General features: G+C 41.0%; 1 protein-coding gene across 1 annotated transcript; it reads right to left on the reverse strand.

The window, feature by feature from the left end:
- Positions 1–1,878: 1,878 nt before the first annotated feature.
- On the reverse strand, positions 1,879–18,081 carry gucy2g (guanylate cyclase 2g). The gene is made up of 22 exons (XM_033612188.2): positions 17,741–18,081; positions 15,597–15,945; positions 15,387–15,511; positions 15,032–15,214; positions 14,806–14,950; positions 12,470–12,605; positions 12,254–12,357; positions 11,958–12,124; positions 11,700–11,840; positions 10,385–10,468; positions 9,439–9,543; positions 9,180–9,251; positions 8,818–8,986; positions 8,559–8,714; positions 7,471–7,648; positions 4,068–4,208; positions 3,754–3,946; positions 3,301–3,475; positions 2,958–3,056; positions 2,729–2,820; positions 2,521–2,628; positions 1,879–2,395 (listed from the first exon to the last, which is right to left on the reverse strand). Exons 1-22 carry the CDS (start codon positions 18,065–18,067, stop codon positions 2,315–2,317), a joined length of 3,330 nt encoding a protein of 1,109 aa, XP_033468079.2. The 5' UTR covers positions 18,068–18,081; the 3' UTR covers positions 1,879–2,314.
- Between the last annotated feature and the right edge of the window lie 553 nt (positions 18,082–18,634).

Raw genomic sequence — 18,634 nt, forward strand, 5'->3', positions numbered from 1 at the left:
TAATCCTCGGGAACAAAACATTTTCAAACCATTTTGATTACATGCAGCATCATTGAGTCTGACTTCTCTGTATGTTAAAAGGAAACAATTTTTGTTTTAAAATATATAAAGTTGGCTGTCTGACGTCCTCACAAAATGCAACAAAGAATTGTTTTTTTTAAAAGAAACAGTAAGAAACTTAAGAAACTTAACCTGTATCACTGTTAATTATATAATATAATTATATATTATAATATTAATTTATTAATTTCTTCTCATATGACATATGCCTAAATATATACATTTTTGTATTTTTACATCAAATCCCCATTTCCTTTTGCTTTAAAATATGAGCTACAAAGAACAGTCTGAATTAAACAATCAGTATTTTTATATTAGCATTGACTCCACTTCTTCTCAATGAAGGAATGGATGTGTCACTCAGAATTTAAGGGACAGTTAACCCGAAATCAAAAATACATACGTTTTCTCTTAAAGGAGAAGTCCGGTATTTTGCACTTTGAGCACCATTTCTGGGTTGTTTATGATGAAATGGAGTGGTTAAGACCAAAATAGTGATGATTGCTCATTTTCAGAGAATTTGGCTTTCCCCTGCCTGGCTTAACACTGCTGCCTATGGCCATGTGTGAACCTGTCCTAAAACCACCCTAAACATTTGTTTTCAAAGCCATGAAACTGGACAGAGTGGTCAGTGGTGTTAACTGATGTTCTGACATAAAAATCATAGCTAACTGTGGTTTCCATCCGTGTTTTCACTATTCATCTCGATTGTGGAACTATTTTTTCAGCTGCGTCACACCCGTGTGTAAACTTCTGCTTGATTGTTCGTTTGACCCTGAAGCGTTATACACTCCAGCCCACTTGATGGCGATAATGCTCCTTTACGTGGGTGTCGGCAACCGGCAGGAAACAATTGCAATGTAATGGGACACAGAGAAGAAGAAGAAGGTTGGCGTTGTGTTCAAAGGCATCGTACTGCGAAGGTTGTTTACAAGCGAGTAATCCATTGTGCAGTTGTTTAAACTTATTACAAAACTTTTTTTTTCGTTCTTGTTCTTCCTCCAGGAGCGCACACAGCACTGTCGAGCCGGCACTTTCACTGAGCTAAAAGACTACAATAGCTATGTTTCCATCCAAAAGTGATTCGAATCATTGGGAAATGCACATTAAAAGAAATACGAATCCTGTGTGTTTCCATTAAATGTATGGACTTTGGTGAAAACTACGAACTCGCGCGAGATTTCTGCAGAACCAGAAACAAAACAAGTCTCGCATTCTTCTTCTTCTACGTTTTCTGGCTGTTGGCAACCAGCTTGTAAATGCATTACCACCTTCCCGACCCGGAGTGTGGATATCACCATGGAGAGAGGTGCGCTACGTCAGACTTAATTCGAACATAACTGTTTCCATCCCCTGTTTTGCGAATCAACATTTTTTCAAATCAACCAAAACCCGGCTAAAGCGAGCGTATTTTACTTTGTGCGAATCAGGGGATTTTAATTCGAATTTTGGCGTTTCCATCATTATTTTCCGATGCGATGCTTCTAGATGCGCATCTAATTAGGCTCATGGAAACATGGCTAATGACTATAACCTTGTCGTAAACAACCCTCTTTCCGTTTCCGGTGGCGGATTACCACCAACGGACAATGAGGCTTCTATAGAAAACCAATGGATTACACAAAATGTCACATAAATCATCACGGAAACCACCGTTAGCTACGAGCTACTCTGCGAGTTTCATGGCTTTGAAAACGAACGTTTAGGGGGTGGTTTTAGGACAGGCTCACACATGGCTACTGGCAGCAGTGTTAAGCCAGGCAGGGGGAAACCCAAACTCTCGGAAAATGAGTGCAAAATACCGGACTTCTCCTTTAACTGTAGTTTTGTTTGCTCACAGCGCCTGAAAAATGTATCTTGAAGTAACCTGGTCAGGATTTCTGGAAAGAGACATTGCTGTTGAGTTTTTTTTTAATGTATTTCTTTAGCCCTTTGAGCACCACAAGCTGAGTGCCATCTAGTTCCATTATATTGGAGAGAAGGCAGATATCTCTACGGCCGATATCTCCAATACTCTGTAATAAGAGGAAACATATGTATTTTTGATTTCTGAGTGAACTGTCCCTTTAAGATTAGAAAGTATCTTTAGCTTTCTTTAGCAAGAGTCTGAAAACACAAATGTTGTGATCCTCTCAGCTCTACGGTGTTTTATATCATCACTCCAGTCTCTGTCTACATTTTGTCTCCTCTTCACAAGTCGTTTCTGTGAACCCACCAAATTGTGCTTAATTTGGTCAGAATATGCAGTTGTTCCTTAAATGTGTACTGTTGTCATCATGGCTTTGGTCAGCGTTTTCTGGGCCCTTTTCTCAGCGACTCGGACCATTCCTAGTTTCTTGAGCAGAGATATCACAAACAAAGGTCAATATACAACACTGCTTTACATGAAATACTACATTTACTACCATAGATATATAGTGTCTTTATCAAAACGAAGAGACTGTGGTGTGTTAACTGTACCTCTGCCTGTAGTCTGTGACTGTCAGATGGTGGAGAGCTGTGAGCAATGACAGGAGGGTTAAATCCTTTTTTGCTCAGCAGCCAGTAGGTCTTATGAGACCCTTTACCCTGTCGTAGACACAAACACATGAAGGTATTAAAAATGTTAAAAATATTGGCTGTACATCTTATTTGGAGGGAAAAAAAGACATGCAGACTCTTAAGTCACCTTCATTTCAATTTCCCCTCTTTCCTCCAGCACAAACGATCCAGCCTGGACCAGAATGTCAGCGGTGCACTGAGATATGTGAATCTTCAGGGCTGTTATACAGAAGACAGGGACAAACATTTTGAAGGTATAGTTTTAAAACTGCTTAAACCACTCTCCAGAAGGTTTGATTAATGAAAGTGAAGTACTGATGGTCTGAATAAACAGCCTCTGTATAGGTGTGACTCACGTAAGCTGTTACTTTCCATGCGAGAGGCCATGTTCACCGTGTCACCAAAGAGACAGTAGCGAGGCATCGTGGTGCCGACCACTCCAGCAACCACTGGACCTATGAAACCCACGAGCAAAAAGACAAACTGTGTGTATCCACTCAAATGTCTCAAATCTTTCATGTACAAACTTCAGCAAAGTTCTCAATGACAAGTGAGTAGGACGACTTTGAATGAACCAGAAATCTTGCAAACTATTGGTCGTTTATAACCACTCTCATTAAGTTTCTGGTTCCTTCTAAATATGCCACCTGAAAAAAACAAATACTTCAGCATTAACAATAAAATAAATCTGTCTCTAACCAGAATGTATCCCGATGCGGATTGCAAGATTCTCAGTAGGCATGTGGTGGATTCTGAAGATCTTGATTGCACTCAAGAAATGTAGAGCCATCGTGGATATCTCTATAGCGTGCTGAAAGCCGTTGCTGATAGGTAGACCACTGGCTACCATGTACGCATCGCCAATTGTTTCCACCTAAGACACGAAGATGACAAAATTTTACTACCAGTTTTTTAAAGTAACAGTGGGAAGCTGTTTTTTTTCCTGCAATAAGCAAAGTGCAGTTATATTGAAAAAAAGTCTCACATTTTGGAGAGTTTGTGAAAGGATTGCTACTACTGTCATGTCTGTGAGGTGTGTATGAAACTACAGTCCTATGTTGTGCACAAAAACTTCTAACCTACATATTACAGATTATACTCCCCTCAATTCATAAAGATTAAAACAGACTAAAATCGTTGCGTGTGACTTACTTTATAGACATCGTACATCTTGATAATGTCGTCAAAGAGGCTGTAGAGGTCATTGAGGAACGTCACCACCTCCATCGCAGAGCTGACAGAGCACATGGACGTGAAGCCCACAATGTCAGAGAAGAAGATGGTCACCATGTCGTAGCTTTGCGGCTCCACGGACTTCCCTGCCATCAGCTGATCTGCAATCGGTCTATGAACCAATGAAGCACTGACAAGGTGAGGGGTGTAGTCATGGATGCCCATTCAGCCGGTGCCACCGTGGTCACGTGATTTGAATGGGTTACCATACATTGCTATTTGAATTCAAGTACCTTGGTAACATGCTGGAGAGAAGCTTATCTGCACGGCTCTTCTCTGCTGTGAGCTGATTGGTCCTCTCCTCCACCACCTCCTCCAAGTGATTTGCATATTTCTCCAACTTTTCCACCATATTATCCAGTATATTTGCATGACTACAGTACAGAAAATCATGATCACCTCCTTTAAGGAGTTTTCCGGTTGAGTTTGCTCGTTTGTTAACCAGTAGGACTTCTCAAATTTTCATTTTAATATTGAAAATCCTTAAAGATTCTGTATGTAACTTTTACAAAACAGCTGTTATTAGCAACACCTCTCTCTGAGGCCATCGGTAGCCATGAGTGGGCATCGGCTAAAAAAGTGACATGAAACTGATTGTGACTGACTGCCATCTTGTTTGTAAAAGGATGAAAGTACATTTCAATCATATTTAGCATAACGTTACCATCTACAATCTTCCTATATTTAATTTGGACCATTGGCTCCATGATACTACGTAGTTAACCACTTGCAAATTACATTCGCTGCTGTTGAGAGCAACCATGTAGAATAGCTAAGTTACAGCTAGCTTGCTAACATTAGCTCAGGTTATGGTTAGCTCGTTCACTGCTACATCATTCTTGGCTTGTAGAAGTGCTTTGTAATGTTACATCAACACCAATGTGTGATAAATAATGTTGGAGCCATGATTATGATTTTTCCAAATTTTTGCTTTTGGAATGAATTTTTCTTTAACGACTTTGTGTATGGATTTTGTTATTATAAATTATGTCAAATGAAATGAAAATGGGCTTGTTGCAGGCTGTATTTGCGATAATTGTTAATCTGACAGGTAGATGTTACTTTGACAATCAGCTGACTGAGCATCGACTGAGTGATTGCTAGCAGCCATGTATAAAGAGGTGGAGCTATCAGCTGTCTAGTGCTTTTTCTGGTTTGTAGCGACACGGTTTTTTGACTGCTTCATGACAGCAGTTAAGTTTTGAAGTCTGTGTTTTAAGTTTCGAGTGCCTGCCCTGCACCTTGTGGTAAGACAAGTTCATTTGTACATTTAATACGGAAAGCAACAACATGGAACACACACCAAAGAACAAATACGTGGAATGGAAATTGCCCTTACACATAAGTTAGTATCATGTACTGTATCACGTTAGCTAGGAAGTTGTTTGGCAAGATAGCCATCCAATAAATCCACTCACATTGTATTTTCCTAGTGATAACATGAGTGAGCAGGCACGCTAAGGTAGCCAGCTAGCTGTAGGCTTAGCTAAGCTATGCTGCATTTATCTGGCATTGGTTGCTTCGTAACGTTAGCTGAAAAAGTTATGTGCAAACGGCAAGGTAGCTAATTTACCAGCCCTGGATTCTGGATGAATTAAAAGAGAGTAATCATTTAAGCAGCATGTTGCTATATTACCTAGCTAGCGATTTGTCTATGTCAGCAAGCAAGCTAACGTTAGTTAACGTTAGCCATCCAAAACCACAACAACATGTCAGCATTTTTTCTAACGTTAGAATTATTATTATAATTTTTTTTTTACAGCTATTTTTTGGGGCATTTTTGGACTTTATTTGATAGGACAGACAAGTGTGAAGGGGGGGGGAGAGAGAGAGAGAGAGAGAGAGAGAGAGAGGGAGTGACATGCATTAAAGGGCCACAGGCTGGAGTTGAAACCGGGCCGCTGCGTCAACAGTCTTGTACATGGGGCGCCTGCTCTACCACTAAGCCACCGATGCCCCTCTACATTAGAATTTCTGTCCTCACCATGGGGAATTTAATTTAATGGATTAACTGTTTATCAGAGCACAAATGAGATAAGAATTAGCTAGCTAGGGCAGCCTGTGGACCCTCCACCTGATTCCCCACTGCAAGGACACTACTTCCCCAATACAAAAGCAGACAGTCGCTCGGACTTTAGATACATCAGCAACTCGAATTTAGCCAGTGCAAAGACCAACCCTGTGGTTCACATCGGGCTAGTGGCCAACAACAGCAACAAAGTGTGCTAATCTGGTGGGTGGCCCAGGATCAGACCTCCGGCACTTGCTCTTGTTCTGGTTGAATTCGAGATGTTACCTGTAAAATAACGGAAACGGCATGTCCGGCATGTGTGGACTCGCAGTGTGTTGTGGTGGGTGACAGTTGTTTGTTCACACTAGTGGAATCCATCTCTTAGCTAACATTAGCTACTGTTGCACTCTGCTAAAGCTGTAGCAGATCTAAAGAGAGAAAAGAAGCTCAAGGATGCGCATCATGTCATATCCTTTGGATTTTTCGGGAAAAATTCAGCTCGAGTCCTTTACATAGAAATCAGACCACAGACAGCTGGAGGCAACTGAGAAGGTTGGGGAAAGTTTCCGTTTTTAGATTACGTTACCACCCGTTCACCCGTGGGCAATAAAAAAACGATTAAAGTTAAGTTACATACAGAACCTTTAACATTTTTGCTATTGACTCCTTAACTACTGCACTAACGTAAAGGGATAGTGCACCCAAAAATGAAAATTCAGCCATTATCTGTTCACTCTCGTGCCAAGGGAGGCTCAGGTGATGTTTTAGAGTCCTCACATCACTTGCGGAGATCCGAGGGGGGAGCGGCTAGCACACCTAATGGCAGACGGCGCCCCAGATTAAAACGTCCAAGAGCACAAAATTGAAACCACAAAATATCTCCATACTGCTCGTCCGTAGTGATCCAAGTGTCCTGAAGCCCCGACATAAAAAGTTGTTTGGAAAAACGTCATTTGAACTCTGTTTTTAGCCTCATTGTAGCCTGTAGCTCTAACTGTCTCTCTGTTGACTGTGCTCACATGTGCGCTTGCGCGCAAGACCAGCGAAAGCATGTGAACACACATGAAGGCGGTGCCCATGTGTTGCGGTCTCGCTCAAGCGCACACACGTCAGCTCAGTGTACAGAGAGGTATTTAGAGCTACAGGCTACAATGAGGCTAAAAACAGAGTTTAAATGACGTTTTTCCCAAACAACTTTTTATGTCGGGGCTTCAGGACACTTGGATCACTACAGACGAGCAGTATGGAGATACTTTGTGGATTCAATTTGTGTTCTTGGACGTTTTAATCTGGGTTGCCGTCAGCCATTAGGTGTGCAGTTGTGTTGCTACCCACTCCCCCCTCGGATCTCCGCAAGTGATGTGAGGACTCTAAAACTTCACCAGAGCCTCCCTCGGCATGAGGGTGAACAGATAATGGCTGAATTTTCAGCCCCAGCAAAGGTATGCGCTCAGTGAATGCTGTCTAGTTTAGGACAACAAGCAAGTAAATAAAATTAAAGCATGTAACCATATTACATACTGCACCTGCAGGCCTAAATTAGAGACAGGGAGAACAATTTATTTCCTCACAGCATTTTAAAGCATATTATGGGTAAGGAACAAGAAAAATGTCTGAAGCCTGACCTGTCTGGGCTGATGTCCTTCAGCTGTCTCCGTATAGAAGCAAACGGTGGTCGGTGGTCTGGGTTTTCATTCCAGCAGGCCTTCAGCAGTAAGTTGATGTTCTCATCACACAGTTCCTCAGACAGAGGTGGTCGGAGGAATTCCCCTTGGTAAGGTGTCCGCAACTGCATGATAATCTCTGGGGAAAACATTGATGCAAGAAGCAAGAATCATCGTGGTGTTGGAAAACTGGGGAATTTAGTTTGAGACTTTTTTTGGCCATGCTAGCAGTGTGGCACTGGTAGACTGTCCACAACCAGACGAAATTTCTCAACAACTATTGGCCAAACAGTGGAATTACATCTGTCATATGATGCCGTTAGGCCCAAGAAGACTTCTTGGCATAGAATAATCCAGTATCCAGAACATTCACATCAGCCTCAGCTGTACTGTGTTAAGTGCCAATTAGCTAATGCTAGCATGCTAACACACTAAACTTCTAGATAGTGAACATGGTACAGCATTGTCATTTTGAGCATGTTAGCATCCTCATTTATAATTTAAGAAGCTACAAATTATATTCAGCCACAAAATAAGCCTGAAAAGGTGGAAATCAGAACTGATGCACGAGAGTTGTTGCACAGAGATAATTATTTATCTGAACTGGCAGGTTTTTAGAACGTTGCAGAACGGTGCATTGCAAGTACCTGTTTCAGCTTGTCTTTGTTCAAATCTTTGGTCTGAACTGGGCTTATTGCAGCCTAACACAGAACTGTTAGCATGAGCAGTCTTCGTCTTGTTATTTGTCATTTTCAGTTGAATTAATTTTAACTTTGTTTCATTTCCAGCCTCCTGTGTGCCATTTTTATTTTTGGAAGACTTAAATGATCTCAGTCAAGTAAACTGGACGATGCCATGCCATTATTCCAACAGCTCATAATTTCAGAGTCCCAACAACAGCACAGTATCCCAAAAACAAACACACCTTGCTCAGAACGCCTTTTCTTCAATGGCATTGTCCCAAATACAAGCACATCATTGATTATTATGCAGAAAGACTATGGCAGGGCATGACCTGCCCTGAACAAAAGGCTTTGCTTGATGTTTACCTTTGGGCTCCAGATTGATGTCATAATAGGGGCCAGACTTAGCGTTGTACATGAGCTCCCACATGATGATGGCAAAGCTGTAGACGTCCGCTTTGGGCGTCCCATTGACCTGGAGTCCGACTTGTCTCAGAAGCTCGGGGGCTGTCCAGTACATCACTACAACAAATCACCACACATGTTCTCACATCTGTTTCCTGCTATGATAAATTCATGAACAATTAAAACGACACTTGGTAAACATTCGAGTGCAGCCACTGACCTTCATGATTGAGGCTATCCAGTGGGATGATCTTGTTTTTGCTGCCGTATTTAAACTCCCACAGTCCAAAGCCAGAGAGTTTTATCTGGAGTCGACTGTCCACCAGACACGTGCTGGGCTTTAGGTTCCCGTGAAATTTCAAGTTACTTTTGTGGATGAAATCCATTCCCTAGAACACAAATAAACACACATAACACACAACACATTAAAGACTAGCTGGCCGTTACCATGTAAAAAAAAAAAAACTCAGCCCGTACTCTGAGTACATTTGTGAAACACTGATTGCATATGATGATTAAATTGTCTTTCCCAACACTAAATCGGTAACAACAATAACATGCTGCTTAAATGAACTGACTCACATTGACAATGTCATAAGCAAAGGAGAGCTTGAACATCGCGTCCAGCTCAACATCTGTAGACTTCAGGACATCCTGCAGAAAAAAATAACAGCAGCATTTTCAAGTTAAATATCTAATTACACACTTAAAATTACTGGTCAATATAGTATTGAGACGGTATTGAGTTACAATACAAAGCGTAAAAGTGTCAGTTCTGCAGTGATACTTCACAGCAAGAATTAAAAGTGTGTGTACATGCAGTAGAGGCTGAGACACTGACCTTCAGACTGCCTTTCCTGCAGTACTGGGTGACCACACAGACATTTGGTGGCTCAATGCAAACACCAAAGAATTGCACCAAGTTCTCATGTTTCATTTCTTTCATCTGTCTTAAAAAGTTTGAGATGGTTAGGCACACAACAACTGTATGTATTTCATGAGTGCTGAAAATGTTCACTAATATGTCTTAAAGAATAATATCTTTAGGATTTGAGTAGTTGTGAAAAAAAAGCAGCCTTATTTTAAAGGGAAATCTAGGTTTATTTCAACCTGTCTCCTATCATCCTAAATTTGTTTCAAGTGACTAGTGACATAAAAATAATTTGTTAGTTAGCATGTTAGCCGTTAGCCTAGATACAGCTATCTATAAATCTTTCATAAAATAAATGAATGAACTTTTCAGGCTACTGTCCGGTTCTGCCTTCTGTTGGTTCTTGTTCTCGCGATATTTCGGCCATGCTTTGGAAAGCAGAGCTAGATGGTAAACAAACAGCACACCGGTAAGGTAAGATAACACACTTACATGTCGTTTTCTGTATGTTCTCTGACATTTATCCTAACGATATGAGGCGGTCTTTGTGGAAAAAAAGCTTGTTTAGTGGACTAACTTTGCACTTGAAGGTTGCCCGTTCACTTACGTTTTAACAGGTCTGACGCTACTATGCGCCCCGGCTGTATCTAGGCTAACGGCTAACATGCTAACTATTATTTTTATGTCACTAGTCACTTGAAACAAATTTAGGACGATAGGAGACAGGTTGAAATAAACTGAAATTTCCCTTTAAGTTGAAGATGTTTCTTCTTCATTATGAACGTTACATATACCTCTTTTTAGTTACATTTCCTGTATCTAGACCTTTACATTTATTTAAACAAATACAAAAAAAAACAGAATAACGAAAAAATCAAAATGTTTGTTTGATCAAGAACAACATGAGGAACTTTACCATATTGAACTCCGCAATAACTGAAGGTTTATGGAAGTTAGTGCAAACAGGGCTCTTGGTGTACTTGATGGCCACTTGATTTCCCTGTATGGAACAAAAAAAAAAAAAAAAAATTAGGAAAACGCATTTATTCCTGTATATGCTGTAGCCTGACATGCACTTCCCCAGAAATGTAATGCCAGGTTTCGGCGTTGCAGACCTCCTGTCTAATTTTGTAAGCTGAAACCATTTCCCTCAGTGGAAACAAAGCTTTTATTTACTTTAATTTCACAGATAAGAAACAATAAATTGTGAACACAGTAAAGCCTCCACAAAAATAGCATTTTAAGTCTTGTGCGTGATTTATCCTGGCTTCATATGAGCAGAGGAAATCTCTGCTAGTCACTAGGCTAATTTATACAATGAAAAATGCCATAGGCTTGTGCTAATAATGTTAGCATGTTGTATTTGTTTGGAAAACATGTTTAGTATAAGACAGTTGTTTTGTCAGTGAACCTGGTGAGTTGTAATGGAGCTGAATTTTGTAACGTTACCTTTGTTAATGTTGCTGTTGTTCCTGGTTTCATATGAGGAGAGGAAAAGTCTGCTAGCTGCTAGGGTAATTTATACAATGTAAAATGCTATAGGCTTGTGCTAATAATGTTAGCATGTTGTATTTCTGGGGAAAATGTGTCCAGATAAAGACAAGTGTTTGTCTGTGAATGCTGCGAGTTATAGTGAAGCTGATTGGTGTACTTGTTTTTGAATTTGTCTCTATTAAGCCATGTTTAATGTGTGTTTAATGTTTGTTTTGAATCAACTAAACTTTACAGTACTTGGCAGAAACCCCGCTGCCCACTAGTGTTTTGGAGGTGTAACTGCAGAATGACACAGACACACCACCGCACAAGTATAAATGCTAACAACAGGTGGTTGTGTGTGTGGTTGGAGGGGTTGCTGTCATACCCCCATATTTTGCTGAGGTGAATACACAGGTGTGTGATGGGGATGTGATTTCTAAGGTGGATAAGCATTTTGCTAAAGAAATAAGCTGTTTGTTTTGATAATTTGCTCATTGCATTGGCTCCAAATCCGTCATTTGATCCTTTGATGTGAATATTTAAAAATTCATTGTTAAAGTTAATTTATGGAGGACGATGGGTCATTGCATTTTCTCCACAGTCACTCAGGGAGGCTCAAGGAAAACCTTTTTGTAGCTAACAAAAAAGAAGTCACACCCCAGCCACCCTGTTCCTCTGATAAGTAAAGAACAGTCCCTTGTATAAGGGTATATAGCAGGTTACATTGGCTGGCGTTAAACCGAATAAGATGGTACCTGGTAGAGACCTATGGTGGTGTAGACGTTTTCTTTCCCTGTCTTGTCCCTCAGGCCGAAACTGTTATTGGAGAAAGTGGACTGAGAGCCACTGCTCATGCTCTGACTGGCTGTGGTGCTCAGAGATAAACCCTGAAATCCCTGGACGAGACACAAACACACCAAACAAGCCTGTAAACACAAAACCAGACAGGCAAACACACTCATACATGCATGCTCATGCTTCTTTTATTCTTCATCAGTGTTCGGTGCTCATACTGAGTGCTCCCTGATGATGGTGATATCACTGTAGTTGATCAGCCACCAGCAGGCGTCTTCGAGCTTCGTCTGGAGACGTAACTTCTGCAGAATGAGGACCCCGATGCACAAAACTGCCAGTACACCAATGATGGGGAAGGTCACGAGCAGAGCCAGCAGGATTATGTCTGCTAGCCATTAAGATAGCAAATCATGACGGTGGTTAGCTTGGCCTGTTTGGTTTATTTTATGGAAACATAATATATGGATAATTGGTGTATTTAGTGGTTGCATAATTAGAAAAGTGTTACCTTTACCATTACTGAGCCATTCACAGAGTTCATTGTTGAACCCACACTCTGGTTTGTCAGAGGGACGTCTTCCGCTCGGCCAGACCACAGAGGCAAACATAGATGTTGGCCTGAAATGACATTTGTTTTTAGTATTATTCCCCAAAATGAGTTCGTAAAAAAAAAAAAAAAAAAAAAAAAGTTGGATTGTTTGATAATATATATTAGATGTACATATTTTACCGGACAGCTTTGGTGTGACTGTCATAATGGAGGATGGGTACAAACTTGGTGACGTCTCCTACATGCTGCAGGTCATAAATGGAATAGTCCACATTTCTCTCCCCCTCATCGTCAAAGTGGACCAGTCCAGAGGCGCCTGTAATGAAAACCAGTGGTGGAAAGTATGTTTACTTAAGCACTGTATTTAAGTACAATTCTGATGTATGTACTTGAGTATTTCCATTTTATGCTACTTTGTACTACACTATATTTCAGAGGGAAATATTGTACTTGTAAAATAATATATTCATATTCATATTATTAATTTTATGGGTTAAGCCACCTAGCAGACGATAAAGCGACTAAAATAAATGCAACCTTTACCAGCTGCGATAATAGTGATTGTGATTAGTTGTAATTATAAACTGATCTAAAATGAGCCATTCTGCCGACGTGATTTTATTCCTACTCATCATATTTTGACGCATTAGCTTTTTTGTTGTATCTTGACACAGAGAGTTCGACGAATCTCAAGCGATGACTGTATACAAAGATGGACAAGTATGGCCTCATCCATCCAGCGATGTCAGACCCCCTTTTTATAGCACTGGACAACTAGTTAAAACCAAACTTACCGAGAAAATGAACGCTTGAACACACACCTAAAATGACAGAAACCATCTTTGGTTTCTGTCATTTTAGGTTGACATGTCCTTTGATTTTTTAGTTTGTCTCACATCCTATCCGCTACCATGGAGGGGGCGAGGTTTTGACCTACACTGCAGCCGGCCACCACGGAGTGGTTTAGATGTTTAGGTTTTCATCTGACGTCCATCTTTATTGTACGGTCTATGATGTCAGGTATATCTGGTGGTGGCCCCACTGTACCTCAGTGCCCTCCCACTCCTCACATCCCTCCCCCAACTAATCTGCACTAGCATCTCAGCTAACATTAGCATTTTGGACTTAAGTTTAACACACTCCATCTCTGCTACCATCTTAGCTACAAGCTACGATTGGTTAGGGTCAGGGTAAGAATCTCAGAGTGAGCCAGTCAGAGGCAGATTAAGGCCCTGTTTTCACCAGAGTGTTTTTTCCCAGCTGAAAATGCCATGTGCTCCTCTGGTAACACCGACTGGGAGAGTTTGAGAACGCTTTGGGGGAGTGGCATTTTCTCAGTTGAGATGCTATGACTGTAGCTGGTTGCTATGATACAGGATATCCGTGGAAGTAGACATGTCTGCACAAGGTAGAGTAATTGCAGGGAGAGAAGACGGACCCGCTGGTCTGTGTGGGTTCATGAAAGGAAACAAAATATATGTACAGTGTATCCAGTTTTAACATACTTCTCCGTTGTCGTTCTTGTTCAGCACCTTTTCATGTAAGATGTGACGGTTTGAAGGCTGAATTGACAGTGACGAGTGTGATGTTTTTGCCCAAAGTTGAACATTTTCAACTCTCAGGGGCTCAGAAAAAGAAAACATTCAACCAGCAGAGCTCAGCAGAATTCACGCCCAATGCTTCTGGGCTGCTGGAGTTTGTAGCACAATGTAAATACACGGCGCCCTCGTTATAAAGCATTAAAACAAATATGTCTGCCTCAGAAAAAAACGCTTTGGCTGACACGGCCCTAAAGGCTAAGTAAGGCAGGTCATGTCTTTGCCATCTTAGTAAAAAGAAACAAAAACCAACTTGCTTCTACTAGCATCTCAGCTAATGTAAGCTAGCCAAAATTGCACTGTTGTTATTATACATTCATGCACTGCATGGTCATTGAGCTATTGGTAAACCCTAAAGAGAGAGGGAGAAGAGAAGAACCACGTGGTGAGACACGACACGTGGCAGTGTTGTTGGGAAAGGATCATGGCAAAGAGGTGTGGCACGTCCACCATTGGAACCTTCTCACAGATCTTGACCTAGAGGGATCGGCTGCAAATCTTATGAGTCGTTTCATGTGATTAAGAAGGGGTCAGCGGTTAAGTTCAGGCAACAAAAGTACTTGGTTAGGGTCAAGAGACGAACACGGTTGACAGTATCGGGTGAGTCAACTGACGTGACAGAATAACTTCTCATTGACTTTTAGTTAAACACGGGACATGAACACCAGTCTACTGGGTCACAGTCCTGTGGTTTTTGGACCATCTACCACACGTCACTATAATGACAACAGGGACACTGCCCAAGCGGCGTATTTTAAACTCTGGAAGTGAGACCAGACTGACTCTGCAAAATGAGTTCTCCTACAGAGATCTGAATACTTCTTCTAACACAGTTTAAGAGTACCAAACCATATTTACTTTTTAGCAGATCTCTTGTCATTTCTTTGTAAAAAGCTTTACGAACACTCAGTTACCAACCGTCAAATCGAATGTGGTATTTATTTTTTAATCTCTGCAGCAGCTGCCGTCCATCATGAGGGTCTTTGCCATCTTTGAGGACTTCCTTCAGTCCCATCGCATAAAGAAGCACTGCATCATGCAGGTAGGCAGAGTACGGGCTAACCTGAAATAAGAAAAATAAAATGATAGTCAAGTGTTCAGACATCTTAATAATCAATTTCTCACATGGTTGATGGGTGCTTACCTCTCTTTCGGATGTCAAGTTGCTCTGAAACGGGTGTCCTCTCAGTCTGTCAAAAACCTGCTCAAAGAAGTCATAATACTCATAGCCTTCGTAGGCTTTCTGGCCGATGATGAAGGTCATATCAAAAGCTCGTATGGCGGCATGGTGGATTTTGTTGTTCAGGGCGTATTTCCACAAGTTATCCTGCTCAGGAAAAAGATGGATACAAAACCCATGAAAAACAGCTTAAAGAGGTATGGAAGATAATAAGTTTGATCTTTTTTCAGTGCTTATCCAGAGTTTAGGTTCTGCCTGACAGTACAACAACTTACCTCAATTAAATGTGTGTGTAACTGTATATCTAAAGTTGACTCACCACACTGCCACTGACCTCAAAGTGCTGTATCAGGAAGAACACAAAGTCGCCATTCATTAGACCCTGTCGCTCAGCCTCCAGCAACAGAGCCATTGAATCATCTTTGTTTGTTAGCACCACAATCACTGGAGGGCAGGAAACATTTAGAAGCCAAATCAGCAGTATAAATATGACTTTAAAGAGCCAGAAACAAAGTACTTCTCTTCTTACCTCTGGCGACTGTTGAGATGAACTGAATATTTTGATACAACAGCTCAGGATTGCTGGTATCAAACTTGACTGCCGCAGCCACGTTGAATTTTTCTCTCAGCGGATTCTCAATGGTGTCCCACAAAGCGTCGACTTTGTCCCAAGTGTTTGAATCCAACCCCCCTCCGATCATCGCTACGTGACTCCACCTGAAGAACTCCAGGGTCTTCACCAGGACCTCTGCGCTTCTTTTAAGAGGGGGCACAATTTTGATGTAGGAGTCATAGATTTCACTGTTGTCCATTTTGGAGGACTGTCCCACAAAGGCAAACATTGGGATGTTCCAAGTGGATGCAATGAGACCAGTAACCTAGAAATAATTCAAAATAATATTAGAAATTAGCACTTGATGATCTATACCAGTGGTCCCCAACTTGTCCAGCCATGGGGTCCAGATTTCTCCTTAGTCATTAGTTCAAGGTCCACACAGATTAGCTGTTCATTATTTCCTCGCTCTACAGCAGGAAATGGCACTTCAAAATAAGAGCTCTGTGCTGATAACTCACTGTACCTCAAAAATAAAGTGTCTTTTTCAAAAAGTTGATACATTCGCAAGTCACTTGCAGTCCATTCACGATGGACCCACGTCCCACTTTTGTACTGCAACCCACCAGTTAGGAACTGCTGATCTATACTGTAATAACCTGTCTGTCTATGGGCTGGTTTACACTCTCTTTATGTATAAAATTAGATACTTCCATTTGTTGTAAATCTCACTGCCCTCATACGTCCATGTGTCCTTTATGATGGCATTGATAACTGCCAACAGATGGCACTAGAGGGCGAATGCAAAAGTTTCACACAACAAATGAGGCGGTAGTGGAAGAAGTCTTAATACTGTACCTTTTAACAGAGGCAGTGTTGCAGATGGCAATGTCTGTCATGCCATTAAATACATAGTGACATGTAGATGGAGAATTCTTTTCACTGTATTAACGATTTATTCTGTTTCACCATCTTTTAATGTCTTCATGTCCTATGGTCGTATCACGCTTCAACTACACTACACTTCCCCCATGATCTCCGGTGGTACTGCTCTGTTTCATCTTCTTAAGCTTTAAGAAAATGTGCACAAATATGGACAAAATGATCGCAGACTAGGACTGAAGGCTCTATTCATGTCTATATACACATCTAACATTGAGCATCAATGAGCCCTATTAAGTCTGTTGAAAGGAGGTTATATGGAAAGACACAAAGTCACAGTTCCCCACACACACACATCAAGTCACTCAACCAGAAATGATTATGAATGAGTTTAATCATCAGTCTTTACATATTTACCGGTAGTTTCTTGAGAACATGGCAGTGATGAGATATTACCAGCTCCCTATCCAGAAAGTTAATTGCACAACTATGGCACCACCTTAGAGGGGCAGCTCAGCCCAAAATCTGAAATACAGATTTTTCCTTTCACCTGTCTGTTATTTATCAATCTAGATCGTTTTGGTGTGGGTTGGCGAGTATTCAAGATATTTTTTTCGACTGAACTACACCTGCTAACCATATCAGTTCAGAATTGATGGTTCCCTCTGTGCAGCTATACGGTCGTCAACTTTAGTTAGATACAAAGAAAATAGTTCCTACATGAAACTGCTCAGAACAATGTCTGTGGATTATCTTGAGTAACTGGGTCGTGATTTCTGGAACAAGACATTGCTGTTGAGTGTTTCAGATGTATTGTTTGGCGCTTTGAGCACCACAAACTGAGTGCCATTGAGTTCTATTATATTTGAGAGAAGGCAGACAACTCTACGGCCGATATCTCCAACACTCTGCAACTCACATCAAAACAATCTAGACTGATAAACAGTACTACAGGTAAGAGGAAGAACATGCATTTTTGATTTTGGGGTGAACTGTCCCTTTAAGAGTCTCAATTATTGTGTATAGTCATTTGACTATCAACTTTAACAATAAATATATACACACACACACACACATATATACCTACATACAGACATTTATATATAAACTGAAGAGAAGTGGACCAAAGCTAGACACCTGTGGAACTCCTGTTTTACTCTAAAAAAGTGATGCACAAAAAAAAAAAAAAAAAAGATCTAATGCATGAATAATAAATTTCCACATCACATGAATCATACCTCGGCTTCTTCAGGACACGCCGGACCAAATAGTGCAGACACGTTCTCCCTCCACACCTGGTTAATGAATCCTCCCAGGGAGACTTTAGGATTACAGTCTGTATCCGTGTACACAAAATCCAGACTGTAGTTCCCCAGGAGGGAGGGGTTGGTGTTCACCTTGTCCACGGCTATCTGCAAGGCTGAGCCCAGCCGCAGGGCACTGAAGGGGGACGAGATATTCCAGGGGGCCTGGAAGCCAATGATCAGCTTGTTAGACCTGTTGGTGTCGTTATTGATGACAGCGACAGCCGTCAGTGTGAAGTGAAGAACCAGTATGTACCTCATGTCAGGAGAATACGTTGCCCTCCACATCACTCTCGCCCTGTCAGGTGCTTCATGTTCACAGGGTTTAAATACCCATCCTCCCTGGTGATGATGGACACGCTGGTCAGGGAGGAGAAAATGGAAATATGAGGAGAAGGGTGGGAGGTACAAAGAAGCATTAAGTCCATTAATTTCTATTCTGTTCTCCTCATTAGAGAGTATTCTTGTATCACCATTACGTTTAAAACCCCCTGCTTGAAATCACTGGATGTTTTTAAAGCAATCAAGGAGGACTTCTTTTTATAGCGTTTCTCTGAAGGGCGATGATGACGAAATCAGTGCTTACAATAAGAAGCAGAATTTCTGTATGTGTGAAGGTTTCATGGCTCACATTTCTTTCTCAAAGTGTCTAAAATCAAAAATGATATTCAACTCTTTAACTAGAAATATTCAGAGCTTTACTTAAGTAGCAATGCTGCAATGTAAAAATACTCTGTTACAACTCAAAGTCCTGCTTTCAAACTTAAAGTACAGTTAAAGTACAAAAATAGTGGCTTTAAAATATACTCAATGTACCAAAAGTAAAAG

Source organism: Epinephelus lanceolatus, chromosome 21 (genome assembly GCF_041903045.1).
Source record: "Epinephelus lanceolatus isolate andai-2023 chromosome 21, ASM4190304v1, whole genome shotgun sequence".
Lineage (NCBI taxonomy): Eukaryota > Metazoa > Chordata > Actinopteri > Perciformes > Serranidae > Epinephelus > Epinephelus lanceolatus.